Source organism: Typopeltis vanoorti, chromosome 24, assembly GCF_054136105.1.
Source record: "Typopeltis vanoorti isolate ZY-2024b chromosome 24, IOZ_Tvanoo_1.0, whole genome shotgun sequence".
Lineage (NCBI taxonomy): Eukaryota > Metazoa > Arthropoda > Arachnida > Uropygi > Thelyphonidae > Typopeltis > Typopeltis vanoorti.
The window spans coordinates 71290660-71310150 of NC_143572.1; the positions used below are offsets into that span (position 1 = coordinate 71290660).

The window sequence follows — 19491 nt, forward strand, 5'->3', positions numbered from 1 at the left end:
TACCTTGTATTCCTGTTCTTTTGATTCGATTGTTGTTCTACACACACTGATGATGATATACTCTTTATTTTCAGTATACAAAATATATGTTCATTAAAGTTTATTACTGTGGTTATCATGTAATTTTGTTAATCACTTCATTTATACTTTTGATGTGTACATCTAGCACTCACTTTCCAAACACACAAATTGCAAAAATAAAGTAGAGTGCATTTGACTTGAGCAGTACTTGAGACTAATGTATTGCAAAATATGAACAAAGACAGAGGGATTTTTCATTATTATTTCTTTATTATTTAAGCAATAAATGTTTTCAGGTAATGCTACTTGTAGCTGGTCCTGCACTATTTTTCAAGGCAAGTGAAATAATTATAAATCCAGAAGTGGATTACTCAGTGGAAATAATACTTTTGAGGGAAACTTTTGAAATAGTTTTATTATAAATTATTTACACATAAACACAAGAAGTAATATTTATCAAATATTATTATTATGCGACACCTCCAGGGAGTCCAAAGACTCATCGCATAAGGGTTTACTCTGCAACTCTCTGCCTCCACCATGCAATTCACCAACTACAACGAACCGGAACTATACCAACGCCATCTACCACCCAACACCACCACTACTATTTTGGCAAACAATTACTAATATCCATGCCCGCGGTGGGATTCGAACCCACAGCCTTTTGGCTGTAGAGCAGATACGCTAACTGCTCGGCCAGCTAGGCCGGCTATGCTGCTATTTAAAAAAAAAAAAAAAAAAAAAAAAAAAAAAAAAAAAAAATAATAATAATAATAATCAATTCCTCCCCCATTCCCCGTCCCTCTCGTCAACAAGAATTTAAAAATGCCATCACCATACCCTACATCCGTGGCACTTCGGAAAAAATAGCCAAGATACTAAAAAAGTATAACCTACACACAGCATATAAGCCCTACCGCAAACTGGCTACCCTTATCCGTTCTACGAAAGATCAGCTCCCTCCTCTCTCTCTGCCTGGAGTTTACAAAGTACCCTGTTCCTGTAAGCTTGCATACTTTGGACAGACAGGCAGATCAGCATCCATCTGCCTGGAGGAACACAAGTCGTACATCGTTAAACACAACTATGGCCATTCAGGCTTGGCTGACCATGTTTTGGACACCACCCACAGAGTATCATGGAAGAAAACCACCATGCTCCACCACAGCAAATTCAAGAAAGAGAGACTTTTCTTAGAAGCAGCAGCAGCTCTCAGAAACCAACCAAATCTTAACAAATACAGTTGCATTAAGCTTCCGAAGATTTGGGAAACAGTCATCACCAGAGGTCCCACCTTACATTCCAGGCCACCTACTACTGCCCTTAGAGGGCGCTCCACCTAGATAGGACTTTATTGTCACCCACGTGGTTGGGCTTAGTATTGTAAGTTTTTGTGTGCATGTTACATTAATTGTCTTTGTAATCCCCGTAGATGTCCTAGTGACTAGGACGAAATATAGGAAGTATTAAATTCTATTTTAATTCTTTTTGAGTGTTGTAAAAAATCCATTAAACCTCCAACATAATGATGTGTTCTGTATTTGGCCTCATGGCCCAGACACATTAGATTCCTTCCTCAGTCAGCTCAGTAGTCTACATCCAAGAATCCAGTTTACGATGGAAAAGGAAAATAACAATAGTTTACCCTTCCTAGACCTTAGTAACACTCCTTCCTAATGGTAACCTTTCTTTCTCTGTATATAGAAAACCTACTCATACAGGCAGATACATTCACAAGCTCTCCCACCACTACCCTTTCCAGCAATATGGCATTATTAAAACTCTGACCAATAGGGCCCACGATCTTTGTTCCAGTAAAACTGCCCTTTCAACCGAACTTAAACACATACACAAACCTTCCTTTCCAATGGCTATAATGATTACAGAATTAAAAAATAATCAAGTCCTTCCCAATTCCCCGTTGTTACATCCTGAATGCAGCACCTTATTAAAGAAACACTTCATTCAGGATTTAATAAGTCAGAAAAATCAGCCGAGAGAAAAAACTTGTACTGGAGCAGAAGAAATAAAGTACTAACTGTAAATGGAAATAGAATTACCTTCTTTTAATAGAATTGTAAGACCATGTAAAGAACTTTGTGTATAAATCAGTATTATATGAATGCATCGTGTATACAGTGAATGGGTAAATTAGATGTAAACAATAGTCCAAAGGTCACGGACGGGCCTGAGGCATTGGCAATCTTGGAAAGCAACGCATCTTCGTTTCCCGGAAGACGCTGCTAGGATCTCGCAATGTGCCGAAGTTGCCGTGGACGAAGAAAGTAGCGGGCGGGAAAAGATCACAGAAAGTAGTAAGAGGGGGGGAAGGAAGGGAGAATAAAAATGGTTTGCACCCCTTTCTCAGGGCTTTTTTCGCCTGTTTTGCTGGATGATGATTTGACTTCTCTCATGAACCGGTGGTTCCTGATGGTGTTCCTTGGTGATAGTTTGATATCGGGGAATTTCCGCCAGTACGAAAGCGTGAGATGTCGGCATATGCTGTCTTCGCTCCTTCGCTGAAATTTTCGACGGAATAATATTGCGGACGTATACCAGAACCGGCAGTAGAAATGACAATGGTTCGAAACAGATCGAGAATAGACAAGGGAAAAAACGCCAGGTGCAGAGCACAGCTTAATCTGATGACCATAGTGACCCACCACGTGGACGCAGGCTTATGGAAGTATTGACAAGGTAATTCAAACAAAGAAGGACAGTTCAGATGGACCTGGAGATCCTACCCCAAGAAATGGTAAAGTACAGATTTTGTTGTATAATTATCCAGTCGGAAAAAGGGAAAGATCATTGTAGTGTATTAATCGAGTATGGACAGTATTTAAGAACTTTAAGTGATTATTTAGCAGTGGCTAATGTCCATAAGACAAATTGTTAGGAATGATTATAGACGATTGTGACTAGTTTAATATGCAAGACTGACACAGTAGGTAGAATATACCTACTGTGTCATTATACATTATACACTTCTAATATAGATTAGAAGTGTATAATGTGTATATTATGTGTGTTTAGTCTTTAACTTAAGAGAAGGATTTATTGTTCATGTATTAGAGTATTAATCAGTTTGAAAAGGTTTGAGTTAGCATGTCATTGAACTAATTGAAAGTGAGATTGGTCTAAGTGTATATTATGTCTTTAGATTCCAATAAATGTTTTTTTTATATACCTGAGTTTTGCCTGTGATATGAACCAAAACTACCACTCATTAATCTGAACCATAGCGAGGTGGAATTGAAAGAAAGGTATATCATGTTGTTATAGGTTACGACTGCAAACCAGAATTTACTTAGCCATAGTAGAGCATTTGATTTATGAGTATAAGCACTAAATTTATTCTCCTATGTGCACCAAAAGTCTGGAAAAGTCTCCCTGAATAAGAGTCCCCTCTTCTTCTTCTGCAGCTAGCAATAACGAGTCTCCTCCACACCTTCCTGTCTTGGGCTGTCACCACATCCAAGTTCTTCATCCTCAAGTCCTCTTCTACCAGCTCCCTCCATCTCTTCTTTGGCTGCCCACGCTTCCACCTTCCTTGCACATCCATCTGCATGACCCTTCTTCCCACATATTCGTCCTCCCTCCTCATCACATGACCAAACCATCTCAACCTTGCCTCCTGTATTTTCGCTCCTAAGTTCGTAACTTTCACTGTTCCCCTGACATAGTCATTTCTCAGACGATCCTTTCTGGTCACACCGCACATCCACCTAAGCATTCTCATCTCTGCTACTTCCATCTTGCTGATGTTATTTTTCCTCAGGGCCACAGTTTCTATAGCATATGTCATAGCTGGCCTCACTACTGTCCTATAGATTTTGCCTTTCAGATTGATCGGCACTTTCTTATCGCATAACACTCCAGCCATCTCCCTCCAGTTCCTCCAACCCACTTGTATCCTGCATCCCACTTCCTTCTCAGCTCCTCCATCTTCTTCCACTGTTGAACCTAAGTATCTAAAGTCTCTCACCTTCCTGATGACATTTCCTTCCAGATCTGTCTCCTGTCCGCTGCCCATTGTGCAACACATATACTCTGTCTTACTTCTGCTCAGTCTCATACCTCTCTCTTCCATTACTTTCTCCATCTTTCCAGTTTAGTTCCTGCTTCTTCTATTGATATATTCTTCTCCTAAGATATTGGCTGGTGCAGCTTTAAAAAATAAATTTGTCAATATCTGAAGAGGAGATGGCCCCATAAAGAAATTAGAAGATTCGTTTCTTATAGCAAGGAATAACCTTTAACGGTCAGGGTAAGCACGTGAGTAAAATTAGGAATCGGCCAGAGATATAGAATTTGCTTTCCTTATAGAATGAACACATAAGAAGTGATACAGATGTTAGAGTCAAGGAAATTTTGTGTCTTGTAGTTAAAGTAGAGAGGTTAAATACATAAGGTAAATAAAATATATTAAGGAAGAGCAAATATAACACCGTCCATCTCTTCAGAAGGACTTCAGAAATGCCATCACCATTCCTTACATCCGTGGTATTTCAGAAAAAATAGCGAGATCATTAAAAAAGTACAACCTCAATACAACTTTTAAGCCCCACTGTAAACTTGCTACCCTTATCTGCTCCACTAAAGACCAGCTCTCTCCTCTATCAGTGCCTGGTGTATATAAAGTACTTATTCCTGTAAACTTGCCTACTTCGGACAAACAGGCAGGTCAGCATCCATCCAGTTTAGAAGAACACAGTTCTTACATCTGCAAACACGATTATGGTCAATCTAGCCTTGCAGACCATGTTTTTGGATACATCCCACAGGATCTTCTGGAAAAAAAACTACCATGCTCCACCATAGTAAATTCAAAAAAGAAAGACTATTCTTTGAATCTGCATCTGCACTCAGGAATCAACCTAATTTAAACAAATACAGTTGCATTAAACTTCCCAAAATTTGGGAAACTTTAATTATCAGAGATCCCTCTTTACATCTCAGGCCACCTGCAAATGGCCATAGAGGGCGCACCACCTAGATAGGACTTTAGTTTCACTTTGTATTGTATTTGTGTGTGTGTGTGTGTGTGTGTGTGTGTGTGTGTGTGTGTGTGTGTGTGTGTGTGTGTGTGTTGTTACAAAAAGTTTTTGTAATCCCCAAAGATGTCTCTGTGACAGAGATGAAATATTGGAAGTATTAAAATTAGTTTTAATCCTTTCTCAGTGCTGTTAATATTACATTAAACCTGTAACATGAATTCTTCACTGCACTTAAGCCTCAACACACATATACAGATGTAGTATCCAGTGGTTTCTTAGGATCTATCTTTGTAAATATCACTATTGGCCTTAAAATATTAATGTGTTATTTGAATCAAACTTTCCCATATTTTTGACCAGGATAATCAGTCATACCGATCCAAGTTAGGGTGGTGAAGTAAGGCCTCAGCACTCTCTTTGAATAGGCATTCGAATTTATACCGACATCTATGTAGAAGGCGAGTTTTTGGCCAGAGTATGTTGTGGTCTGCCTCTATTCTGTGTTGCACCAGTCCTGACTTATCGGATTTGTTGTGAAGAATATAACATTGATGTTCTTGTATTCTTTTTTCTATTGAACGTCCAGTTTGTCCAAAGTAGGAAAACTGGCAGTCACATAGAACTTGATATACACTAGGAAGAGACATGGTTGAGAGTTTATTTTAGATAATAAGAAATATGTGGATAGTTTATTAATGGGAATATAAGTAGCTACTAAATCATATTTCCTCATAATTCTTGAAATAAGCTCTAATATGCCAGAGATGTATGGGATTGGAACTCGACAAATTGATTCTTTGTTATTTTGGTTGGATTTGTAGGAATCAAAAAGGCATTGTGTTGCTCTTTAGGAGAAGCTATTTAGTTTCATGTACTGTTTGATAGTAGAGTTCTTCCTGTGACCGATGGGGAGTTGAACAGTTAGTCTTATATTCTTCACAACAAATACGATAAGTCTGGATTGGCGCCACATTGAATAGACGCAGACTACAACATTTTGTAGTCTAAATCTCGCCTTCTACACAGAAGTCGGTATAAATTCAAATGCCTATTTAAAGAGAGTGCTGAAGCCTTACTTTGGTGCCCTAACTTGAATCGGAATGACTGAAAAATGTCAAAAATATGAGAAAGTTTGATCTGAATAACACATTCATTTTATTATTATTATTTTTAAATTAAAGGGATATTAAATCCCACATTGTTTTAAAACCGAATAAGAAACTCAAAGATTGGAATCAGAGAGTTTCATGCCGATATAGAAAACTATAAAGTATCGGCGACACTAGCGTTAGCCAATGCACGTGATCCTAGTACGTAGTACAATACCGGACAACTCGTAGCAAAGGTGGTGAAGTTCTGATCGCTATTCTTAGGTATTTTCCATAATGTAAAAACACATTTCCTAGGAAATGTATGCTGTTATTACATTATGGTGGGAGGTCACTACCCAGACTGGTTTCAGCCTTTTTTGAGGCTTCATCAGTGAGTAGCTAGACCATATTGATACCAAAGTGTATAGCGAAAAGAACTTATATACTTTGCTGTACGAGTTTCCAAACAGGTGCAACCATTAAGTTACTTAAATATAAAGAGCTAGATCCTAAGAAACCACTGGATATTACATCAATCTAATGATCTGTTTAGTATGATATTATCAATTATATAATTATTTTATGATCACTTTTATGATTAACCTTTTCTTCCTTGAAGCATAACGCTATTAGCTATTTAACATCACGAGCTTGTACTATTTTGAATAATTCAATTGTTTGCATTCTACCTTGTAAAAAATGTTGTTCAGGCCACTGATGATACTGACAAATGTTTCAAACTGAAATATTTGTCAGTATATTTAATAAATATTACTTCTCGTGTTTACGTGTAAATAATTTATCAGTAGAAATAAATGTGGATTGGGAATATGCTGGTAAACAAGTGCAGTCTTTAATGCTTCGTTATGTATTGATTTTTAATCGGTATGCATTTCAAGCTAAAGTTACATACTGAAAAATACTGTTGTAATAAAAATACTAACTTCATTTAAGATATTTTGTAAATTTTGATTCTCTTTTAGTTGATGAATTAAAAAAAAAACTTCTTTTTTTTGTACAGAGAAGCCCAGGCTTCCAGAAAACTATCAACAGCAGACATGGGAGAAATTACAGGAGGCTGTATTGGCTATTCAGACATCAAGACCAATAAGCACTTCACAAGAGGAACTTTACCAAGCTGTAGAGAATCTTTGTTCGCACAAGATGGCAGCACAGTTGTATGATAGTCTTAGGGTCCTCTGTGAACAGCATGTAAAGTCAAATGTTGACCAGTTTTTAAAATATCCTTTTATGTAAATATTTAATCAGGTCATGTTAATTTGTATTTAAATCATTTTAATTAAAGTTGTTAATGTTTTCCCCATTATCATGGATTATCACACTGTTCTCCAAGGATGTGTAATGTTTCATGACTTGCCCTTCTTTCTACTAATTAAAGATTTCAAATGTTAACTATTAAAAGATGGAAAGTCAAATTCCACAAATCTATATTCTTTCTTTTCTCCTCCATGCTATACTACAGTGGTGTTCAACCTTTTTTACTACGAGAGCTACTTTTCTATGAAAAGTTATTCGGCGATCTACTCTCTTATATGGATCACGTTCCCCCAACCTGATATCTGATTACGCACAAATAAACAACTAAAAACTTTATTTGTGTATTTAAAAATTTATGTATCACTTTTAATTATTTTAATACAAAAAAAAAAAAAAAAAAAAAAAAAAAATTGGAATAAAATATTTATTTCTCTATTTTGGAAAACCAAAATTAGAAAAATCAACAGATTGATTACAAACTCACAAGTTACAGGAAATGCTGGTTGATTAAAAAAAAAAAAAAGAAGTTAATGTGAAATTTGGTATTGTTTGGACCTCGCAATATTTTCATAGTCAAGTTGATATGAAGAAGTGGCCGATTGCAGACAATCATCCAAATGATCATTTGTAATTTGGTTTCTTAATTGATTTTTTATGACATTCATATTTGAAAAAGCAGATTCTGACAAGTATGCCGATCCGAAACATGACAGAATTTTTTCTTGCAATATCAGTTAATATTGGGAATATTTCATGTGCATACTTCCAAATGACTTCATTGTTTATTGATTTTAAATGTAAACTATTCTGAATGTTTATTATCTCAAGTTCTACTTCAGCTTGGCTTATATCAAACAGCCCACTAATTTTATTTGAAATTTCTGTGATGTTCAAGTTTTCTTGAAATGGATTATTGATAAAAGATAAAATCATTTCAGTTTTATTAAAATCTTTAAATCTTGAATTTATTTCTTCCTCAACTAATTCTATTTCACGAATAAATTCTTTTAAATCATAGCGAAACATTTCTTGATTTTGTTAAAAAAATTTTAATAAATATGGGAGATGTCTAAATTCGCAGTCAATAAAAGTAAGTATCGTTGGAAAGTTTTTATTGAACTTAACATGTCAATTAAATTTTTATCTCTACCTTGTAACTCTGAATTTAAATTGCTTAATTTTGTACAGAAATTACTAAAAATGCTAAGTGTAACAACCAACTTTTATCACTCAATTGTGGATAAATATCTCCTTTTTCATCAAGATAAATGTTTATATCGTTAATTAATACAAGAAATCTTTCTAAAAATTGACTGAGCCAGCGAACATTATTGTACAACAGAAGTTCCCCATCATCTGCCTGTAATTTAAATAACCGCTGTTGCAGGGCTTTTCCTCGAACAGAATTTACAATTTTAAATGTAATATCCAAAACATCTTTTGTGTTTAATCTTTTACTACACAGTACTTGTTGGTGAATAATACAGTGGTACATTAAACAATCTGGATATTTGTCATCGTTTTTACATAATGAAATGAAGCCTGATTTATTACCTATCATTGCAGGAGCACCATCAGTAGTAATAGACACAAGTTTAAAAAGCAGAAGTTTGTGTTGTTTCACAAATTCATCAAATGCCAAAAAAATGTCTCCTCCCCTAGTCCTTCCCAATAATGGTATAATTTTCAAAAGTTCTTCTTTACTTGAATAATCATGAAATACCATGCAAATAAATACCATTAACTGAGCAATATCAGTGAAGTCGTTTGATTCATCAAATTGTAATGAAAACGCAACACACTGGTGAATGTCTAACATTAACTGAGTATTCAGATCGGCACTTAATTTCAACTCTTCTCATAACCGTTGTTTTGGAAAGTTGTAAATCTTTAATATTCGAAATGATTTCATTTTTATATTTAAAATCAGAAAATAAAGATTCTGCTGCTGCAAGAAACTATTCTTTTATTAACTCTCCATCAGGAAAAGGCTTTTTTGCTTTTGCTAATAAATGACACACTTTCAAAGATGCAATAGTGACTGATATTGGTTTATTTATTATTTTCGAAATCATATTTTGTTGTCCAGAAAGTCCTGCCTTTAAATTTATAATTTTTGATTTACGTATTTTAGAATTTTGGTGAAAATCTTCATATTTTGCATGTAGCAATGAAAATGTTTCTCAATATTATCTTTTTTTGGAATTGCTACAGATGAATTACAAATCAAACAACAATACTTTCCATTTATCATTGTAAAGAAAAAATCCATTTCCCATGCCTTGTGAAAATGATACATCTTCGATTTCTTTGATACACTCATGATTATTCTCAAATTAAACAAAACGCATGCGATGTGCTTTTGTTATGTGTCTACTTTTGCTATCCAGTCATTACTGTGACATTGTAAACTTTTATTATTATTTAACTTTGTATACTTGTAATTTCTATTAATTACTTGTGATGTCTTTTACTTTGTACTTTATTCTCCGTTATTCTAATTTGCTGTGCGTGCTTTCTCTCTCTCAGAATCTCTCGTTTATCTTATTACTTGCTATCTTTATCTACCTTTCGCATTACGAGTCTTATGCCTAAGATAATAGAAAATTTATTTAAAATGAGACTACGCCACTAATATCTTTGATTTGCAAAAAGAACTCAAATATGCAGCTGGTAGATTTGATTTCTCTCTCTTTTTCTCTAACACAAATTCCTACATTAAAACTTTTACAAACAGTCGTGGTCTATTCTTTTTCTTAATTTCACGCTTTGGCCAACTCACTTAGATTCACGCTCAACAAGTCTGGTTTATTTTAGAAACAGTGCAGTTGTAAATAAACAAACAGGTAGCACTCTTTTAACAAGAAAGTCAAATGACAATTATTTACATTACTATGAAATATACACTTTTTAACGTTAGGGCGATTGCTCTCTGTATCCATCTATAAAAATTCTTTAGAAAAAATTAGAACCTTCTTTCTTCAACATTAATTACTTTCTTTAACACATAAGGTTACCTACTCTCAGTTTACAAATTTTTACTTATCAATCTCTAAGCTTACTCGTAAAGAGGTTACCTAAATCTGTGTTAAGTTATCTTTACACATTTGATATCAACCTCTAACATGCCAATTGATTCTCTTATGGACTATGGACATTTCTTAAAACTATTAAACATATATCTTAAAAGTCTTTCTTGTATCAACTATAACAGTAATTATATAAACGTTTTGAACTTACAAAGGCTCTGTATCTTACATTCAGTCAAACGTCTTTCACTAAAAGTTCTATGGCAATTCTTCAGTCTCGGATCTTCTTCAGGAAATTTTGGCTCGGCTGCATCTCATCGGGAACGTAGCAGGCTGTGGGCTCATTCAGCTCTGGCAAATGGTTACTCTCCCTCGGCGAAAAGAAAAACTTACAAGCGAAGGTGCTTCAGGATATTTCCATTGCCTTTTCTCCTCTGCTTGGGCTTGCCAAAAATGCCTGGACGACTGCCTTCTTTTTCTGCCGTTTCAACAGCTAGAACTGCAGTCAACTGTTAACTGAATCCCTCTCTGCCTTTTGAAACTTTTCTCCGGCAATTAGAACTCTTCCTTTTGGCAATTTGAAACCTTGTCTGTGGCCTAGAACTAGTCTCTCTAATGACGTCTCGAACCGAGAAGCTCCTTTCTGGAAGCGGGAAAACTCCTCTCTCAAGCAACGTGGATCCGGGTGGCCTCCTCTCTGACAGCAATTCTGGAATCGGGACCCCTTCTGCTTGGTTCAGTCCCTTTTTATTAGGCTTCTTCTGAGACCTTGCATGAAGTTTGGCAACCCCTAAAGAATTAGTATGAGTCTTTCATCTTAAGTTTCAAGTTCGGCATGCCTTTGGTTCTCCTCCGCTTTCTTTTGATTGTAAGTTGGAAAGTTGTTTGAACTCATTCTGACTGACTTCAGAGATGTTTACACTTAGAACCTGCAAGCCTTTCTCATACATACATACACGTTTTAATAACAATCTTTCTAATGCCGCCATGTACAGCTTCGGCGACAAAAACATTGCCTTTGTTTTTAACACTCTAACATATTCTTATTAAAGCAGTATATACAGTTAGCTTCAAAAGAGTTATTTACAAAAACATCTAATACAAACTATACTGAGACAAAGTTTATTTATTTACAATATTCACATGGGACTTAACCTAAGTAAATCGATGTAATGTGCTTTGGAATATTTAATATTTAAGCTACAATCAAGTTTTTACACTTTGCTTATAATCGTATTCACTTGGCTCGCTGTTTGACTTCCACTGATCCAAATTAATTCATTTACCTGCACTTATAAGAAAATTGCTGATTTGACAATTTTAACGAAAAATAAATAAACAATAGCAATACACTTAAAGCAAATTAAAAAGAATCATAAATAAAATATTATGTTTTCAGTTTTAATTAAATTCGTAAGTAAGGAGGGATACACAAGAGATCGACCAAAAATAGCTCCGCGATCGACAGGTTTAACACCCCTGCTATACTACATAGCAAAAATATATATGGATATCATTTTCCAAATACTGTGTACCAGTGACAAATCATATAGCAAACCACAGTAATAAAGGCAAGAAAATGCACTCTACATGATTGTGGTTGTATTCAGTTAAGCTTCCATGTTAGTCATCATCCAGTTTATATTGTTGCAGAACAGAGTATTTGTGATCAGCATTTGTTGGCATTATTTAAAAATGGAATGCGATGATGAGAAAATTAATCCAAGAAACAGATCACATAAACTGATAGAAAAAAAAAAAAGGAATGCTAAATTCTCTAAATGTATATTTTTTCTGTCATTCCTCATTTGAGTTTTCTCACTCATAGTTGTAGAGATTTGTGCCAAAATAGAACATGCCTTAGCTTCTTAGTCTCAGTTTTTTTTGAAGAGTTGCCACGTACAATCCACATAACAATCAAATTTCTGAAAGTTAGCTATTCTGTCAAAAAAAATATATGATTATCTCCTCTTCCCTTAGTTTTAATCAGGAATTAGACAATGTCATTTGGAAATACTAAATTGTACTTTTATGGCTGCTGGATAGCATAAACACAAATGATACTAAAATATAACTGCTACTGTAAAGGAAAAACCTTGTATGAGGAAGATATAAAAGAATTAAATTTAAAAACTAAAAATTCACAAACAGGGTTGCCTGATGAAAGTTCTGGGAAGCTAATAAAGCATTAAAAAAGTCATCAGTTCCTGATATGTAACCCTCAAGGAGTTTACAGGCTATTATGACAGTATCACATGATTAAGTTTACATTATGACTATCAACAATTTTCCTTCAAATTAGTCTATTACTCATCAGTACTCCAATATTGTTGTGCCTATCATATTCATTGTCTTCTGGGTCTTTTTCCTGCCATCTTGCTATCAAACACCTGTTTTGATGATCTTTCCTCTTTCATTTTTTAGTTTAGGCCCCCTCACACATTCTTAATGCTAACACCATCATCATCTGCACTAGCACCATCTACTGCCCACCACCACTAGTATTTTCACAGACAAACACTCATGCCCATGGCAGGATTCCAACCCACAGCCTTTTGGCTGGAGATTAGCTACGCTATGGCAGGATTCCAACCCACAGCCTTTTGGCTGGAGATTAGCTACGCTAACCACTTGGCCAACCAAGCCAGCATTTATATTATAACAGTGTTACCTAAATAGTCTTAGTATGCTAACCAGAGGAACTTTTGTAAGCCTTGTTGGTCAATTCCTGAGGTAAACAATCATTAGTTCAGGTGTGTGTATTGGTCTGAAACAGACAAGTTTAGAAATAAGTCTCTGAAATTATGTCTCTAAAGAAAGCGACATCTAAAAATGTTGGAAAAATTTTATTTTGATTCTTTTTAACTTTTGAAAGAAAAACTGTTATTAGAATAAATGTGTAAAGTGATCAAAGAATTTTTTACTTTGTGTTTCTAAGATTTATCGTATTTCAGAAGTCTCTCATTGCAAATGCATTATCCTTCAAAAACATGGACATACAAATGTAATTTCTTTGTAAATATACTGCTCAAAACAGTCAGGGGATATTTTGGTTTTCTTGTAAATTATAAAGTTATAAAAATAATTTACAAATGTAACACATTTATTTTAAAATATTCTTAATATACAACAGTGTAGAACATGCAACTGCGTACAAAATCATGTTAAGACTTGTCGAAACATGTCTTAGCCGTATTAGCATGTGGGAGTATAAAAGCGTGACTTGTTGCACTTACTTCCACAGTGCATAATTATCACTTCAGTTGTAAACTTGTGTTTACCTACCACCTGTTATTTTGTTAAAAATGGCAGAGCAACATGATATCCCAGAATTCAGCTTGGAGAGCCATTGGTCGATTAGAAGCTGGACAAACTCAGCAAGCGTGTCGTGTATCTCAAAGCGTAATTTCGCGACTTTGGAATCGCTTTTCTGGAGATGGGGAATGGGCTGAAGACAAGGTCGCGGTCACCCATCACAACAACTCCAACAGACGATCAGTATTTGTCATTACTTGCCAGAAGAAATCGAACATTTAATGCAACACAACTTTTAAGTGAACTTGGCACAGCAACAGGGAGGCTGGTACCGACACAGACAGCATGAAATCGTCTTCATGTGATAGATTTATATGCTCGAAGACCAATGGTTTGCATTCCACTTACTGCAAATCACAAAAGAGCCCAAAAAATTTGGGCACAGGAACACTGTAACTGGACAAATGAGGATTGGGCTCGTGTACTTTTTAGTGACGAGTCCAGGTTCAGTCTGCAACCAGATAACCTAGTATCTTGATATGGTGGGAAAGTGGAACAAGAAATAATCCACAGTTCATGAAAGACCCTAACATCAAGGTGGGAGTTTGATGGTATGGGCTGGAATAAGTATAGGTGGCCATACTGATCTCTATTTTATCAGAAACTATGAGATTTTGGAACCTATAGTTTGTCCATGTGCTGCTGCAATTGGCCAAGAATTCATTTTTATGGATGACAATGCTTGTCCACACCGTGCAAATTTGGTACAAGAGTGGTTTGAGGAAGAAGGTATTGAATGAATGGACTGGCTGCCTGTTCACTGGATTATAATCCAATCGAACATGCCTGGGATGCTTTAGGTAGGCGTGTTTCTGCTTGACTGGTGCCATCACGATCGCTTCAAGAGCTCGGAATTGCTCTCACGGAAGAGTGGGGAAATATCCCACAAGAAATGTTTGATCATCTTATCTGGTCCATGTACTCAAGATGTACTGCTGTTTTGGCTGTTAATAGAGACCATATTTTTAATACGCCCTATTAAAAATTAACAAAAGTGTTTTTGGATATTCTTGTTGTTATTCTTGTTTAAAATTATTTCATGCTAAAATGTATAATTTGTTAAATTTGTAATAAATATCGGTTATTTAAACAATATCTCATGAATTACACCCTATCCATAATGTGTATTTTAGCAGTGTATTTTAACCTGCTAAAAATACCTATATTATTATATGAATAACTCTGTGAGGTCAGAAGACATGTTGCAGGAGGCCCATACTAATTGTTATTCTGACAATGTCTGTCATACTTCCTGGACTCATTCACATGCAGAACACTCATGCATTTGATTCTGCCAACCCATTCACCACTTTAAGGGAAAAAAATGTGGTCCCGCATTCTTCCCAACCACACTTATATATACAATTTCCTGGTGAAATTGTGTTTGTATTCAGCTCACAAATTCATGCTTTTATGTATTCATGTACTTTCTATCATGTATCAGAAAAATTCTTCTGCAGCAATCTTGTAGAATTCCTTTAGTGACTTATATGTTTCTGTCATATCACCTCTTTTTTCCCTGTACTTTATTTTTTCTAAACTTTGCATCCTCCCACACACACATGCATCCAGTATATTCTTATAGGGAATATTCCACAGACTTGTGACTTGGTCATTTACCTCTTGATCCTCTCTATAATTTAGTCTTCCTTCCTTCAGGAACCCCAGGTAAGCAAATCTGCACAAGGATGCAGGTGTGATTGCATCATAGCCTTATAAAAAGAGATAACTTCCTGTTCACCATCACCCTCACATCCATAGCCATTAATTTCTGTTATTCCAATTTCATCTATAATATGTAGTTTGTAAACTATTTATCTCAGCCTTACACTTTGCCATATTAATCCATTATTCTTTGCCTGCTGGAGTACTTAAATCATCCAAAGCTATTCGGTGAGATGTCCCAATCACCGCTACCCTCCTTAGTTTTGTATGCAAACAACTGTATATTAACCGGATAGCCCTCTCCCCACCCAAATCATTCCATCAGTCATTAATACAAATTAAACAACAGCATGTGGACAGAGTCCTTGGCATGCTCTTCATTACCTGCCATTTTGATTCTGCTCCATTCATATTCTGTTCTTTAATGTCTTCCATGAATCACCTCTTATCCATATCATCAGTTTATGTCCATTCACATTTATTTCAATTTACTTAGAGGGTTCCATGCTGAAACATGCCAAATTGACTGTGGCATTATCATGTCATAACCATTTCCTTTATTCTGTTCAGCTGTCAGTATATTATAGTGAGTAAATTGAAATCTACGATGGCAGGCAATATGAAGTTGAGTAATGTAGGCACACATCAAAATTGGGAATTGGACAATGCAACTTACTTTTGCCTATCTCCCACAGAAGATTCTATTAAGAAAAAAGAGGTAGAGAAATTTTACTAAGAAAGGAGAAGTGGAGAGATTTTTTGAATCATTAGAAAAGGCTGTGACACTCAAACATCAATCATGACTAACCTAAATTGATGCCCTATGACTAGCAGCAATCAGGATACCAAATGATGAAATATGCAGAAAGTTGAGAAAAAATTGTGGCTGTTTAATATTTTCCTGGAATATATAATTTCCTATTCTAAAAACAGCTTAAATGTTTTTCAATTGTTTATGCTGTTATCAGTGTGCCTTAAAGACATCACTAGCTCTGTCATCTTTTCAAGCATTGTTTTGGAACTATTCTGAATTCAGAAAACTCACTAATGTAGTAATGCATGTGTAGCCTTAACAGTTTAATTTTATTGGCAGTTTTTATAATGATTTTGAATGCTTTTACTAGAGATGTATGGAATAGTCAATTTTCCTTCAGTATTTGGATGATTGGCATGTTTTGCAAATATTTGACTGCAGCCAAATCAGGAGGAGGATTCACTATTCAGCTCTGGCTGAAGAAGAAAAAATTCGTGTTGCACATATCCTAACAAACCCAACAAATTGGGAAAACAATCCCCCCCCCCATCTTGCATAACTGCATACCAAGGCTTCATTGCATTTGTTATAGATACTTAATTTGGTGTTTCTGTTTTTATTTTAGTTATATTATGCATTCTTAAAATACTGAAAGCGAGTACAGTTTTAGCCATGAATAGTTTTTTAGTGATATTTGGAAGTTTAATGTACATTAAAGTTTTCATATTTTACATTTTGAAAAATTTTCAAAATGTAAAATATGATTAATCATATAAAATGCAGCATAGCAATGAATTTGTAAAACAAAACAGTAAAACTCAGATATCAAACCAGAATGCAATAGCAGGTAAACTGTCGAAATATAAAGTAAATCCACCAAAACAGTTGACTACAAACATGCAAATTCCATGTAGATGACTAGCATGCCCCCCCCCCCCCCCCCTCAGGTGTTGAAGGGGACCTCCCCGTGATGGTACTAGTCCTTTTGTTCTTATTTTTACTATGCTTTTCTTCCTGTATTCTTCACTCTGCTTCTCCTTAGCCTTTTCCATTATCATGTAGTACTATCATATCCTGTACACCCCTTGAGGGTACATGTCAGGAATTTGATGATGAATTTCAGACCACCATCGCTGTGTTTGCTGTGCAGTGCATCCCATGGACATACAGAAAGAGCAATCGTGTTGGTCTCTCATGCTTTGGCCACTGCTTTGCCAAAATGAGTATTCCTTCATGGTCTGGCCAGGATCAGTTGGCTAGTGGACTTGCTTGCAAGGGTCAACAGTGTTGCAATAATTCTTCCCCATTCTCTGGGAACAGGGTCCAAACCACTGGTTTGGACTCTGTGGTTCCATGAAGGCAGCCCAGTACCTTGATATTTTGGATAATCAGATGCTGCCTACACTGTGAAGTTCTTATGGAACAGACCTGCGTTACTATCAAGACAACAATCCCACAAAGCTGCAGCTGTTATGGAATGGAATGAAGAATGAGTGTTAAACAACTGCCCTGGCCTGTGCAGAGTCCTGACCTCAACCACATCGAACACCCATGAGACAAATTGGAGTGGCGATTGGGGTCCAGAGCAGCACATCCTCGATCTGTTACTGAACTCAGTGCTGCTTTGATGGAGGAATTGGTGGAAAGCCTCCTTCAAAGGGTGCAGGAGGTGGTCAAAGGTGGATATACCCAATATTATTCGTCTGCTGGTGTAAATTGCTAAAGTGTCTGGACAATTATTGGTAGATAGTGTATGCTGACTGAAATAGAAAAAATAAACAGATTAAAGAAATCAAAAGTAATTTTCAAATATTTATAGATTTTATTTTAAGCTACTTTTAAGCCTGATTTTTTTGAATTATGTGAAAGACAATTTTAAATTGTTTAATATTGATGTCCACTTAATTTAGGTTAAGCTGAAATGTTATAATCAATCCATTGGTTTTGTAGTAATTCTCCTAGTTACTATTCTCCTTTGTTATTCTTTGACTGTTGACACAGAATATATGGATAGTTTATATTTCTTAAAATTGATGAATGAATGTTGGCAAGCTCACTGTAGACAAATGGTAAGTTATTTTTGTATTTTATTATTTTAGTTAGTTTGATTCAGAAACAAATGCATTTTTGCATGTTAGTAAATCTTAAAATATTGCAGTTACCTTGAGTGAATGTGTTAACATCTTAAGCAATAAAATTAATATTTTCCTTCTTATGTAATGTTTCACAGTTACTATTATTCTAATTGAAGGAACACAAAGTACTGTTTTCTTTTAAGCGAAGTGATTTTTTATCAGTTTTGATCTCATTTAATAATTAATGTCTTTCACATTAAACTTATTTCTTTTTGTGCCTATAGGCAATTCTAGTACCAGTTCTTTGTTCCCAAATCAGATCACAGAGTTGCAGCCTGCTTTTCCTTTCATTACATTTTAAAATAACTATTGTTAACACTTTATTACTTTATAATTTAAAACTGTCCAATGATGGAGCAATAAATGGGCTCCGGAAGGTGCATGCATGCACACACAGTGTCTATAAATAGTCTTTGTGCATCTTGTTGACAGGTTAGGTGTTTTTAACATGATTCATAAGTTATTTCAATGGTATTACAACATCAAAACACTAAATTATAAAAGGATTTATTGTTTAGCTCAGCGTTTCCCAAACTTTCCTATGACAGAGCACTTCACAAATCCTGAAATTTTCACAGAACACCTTGGTTATTTTGTAATGTATTAATCAATAATTAATTGTTAATTTAGCTGATTTTTATTATTAATTAATAATTGATCATTAATTAAACATCAATTAAACAAACATTATTAAATTAATGTGTGCTGATTTTCATTGACATATCCCATTCTGATCACCAAAAATTTATAATATTATAAGTACTTACGAGTGAATGCAGACTTTTTCTCCTGTGTGCTGGTAGTTTTCCCCTCCTTTTGTACATCCTGGAGATCGCTTTGTAGGCTGGCAGTGATGCGTCACAAATACCTTCAGTGAGAGATTTCTTGATACCAAAATTAAACAAAGTCTCTTATTCATATTAAAATTTAAATCTGCAGGCCTATTACTTTTAAAAAATCGCGGCACTATAGTTTCGAAACTTTTATTCTACCATATGAACTTGCAAAGAAAGTATTCAGTATTACTAGATTTGAGAACCAGATACAGACTACTTTGATCTTCGATTTTAGTGGAAAAATTTTCTTTAAACTTCCTTGTTGATTAGTCACTAACATTTGCAACACAGATGTTGCAAATGTTAGTGACTAATCTTCTTTCAGTTTTGAGAACAGAGGATACGCCACCCATTGTTGTAATCGGCT

At 35.2% G+C, this 19491-nt stretch overlaps 1 protein-coding gene across 2 annotated transcripts in view; it reads left to right on the plus strand.

Moving 5' to 3' along the window:
* Nucleotides 1–19491, plus strand: part of Cul4 (cullin 4) — a 276936-nt gene that overhangs the window by 48070 nt on the left and 209375 nt on the right. For both annotated transcript variants that reach the window (XM_090414048.1, XM_090414051.1), the window contains 2 exons: nucleotides 7134–7353; nucleotides 18153–18222. In XM_090414048.1, the coding sequence (XP_090270174.1) occupies nucleotides 7134–7353; nucleotides 18153–18222 (290 nt within the window). The remainder of the gene's footprint in view (nucleotides 1–7133; nucleotides 7354–18152; nucleotides 18223–19491) is intronic.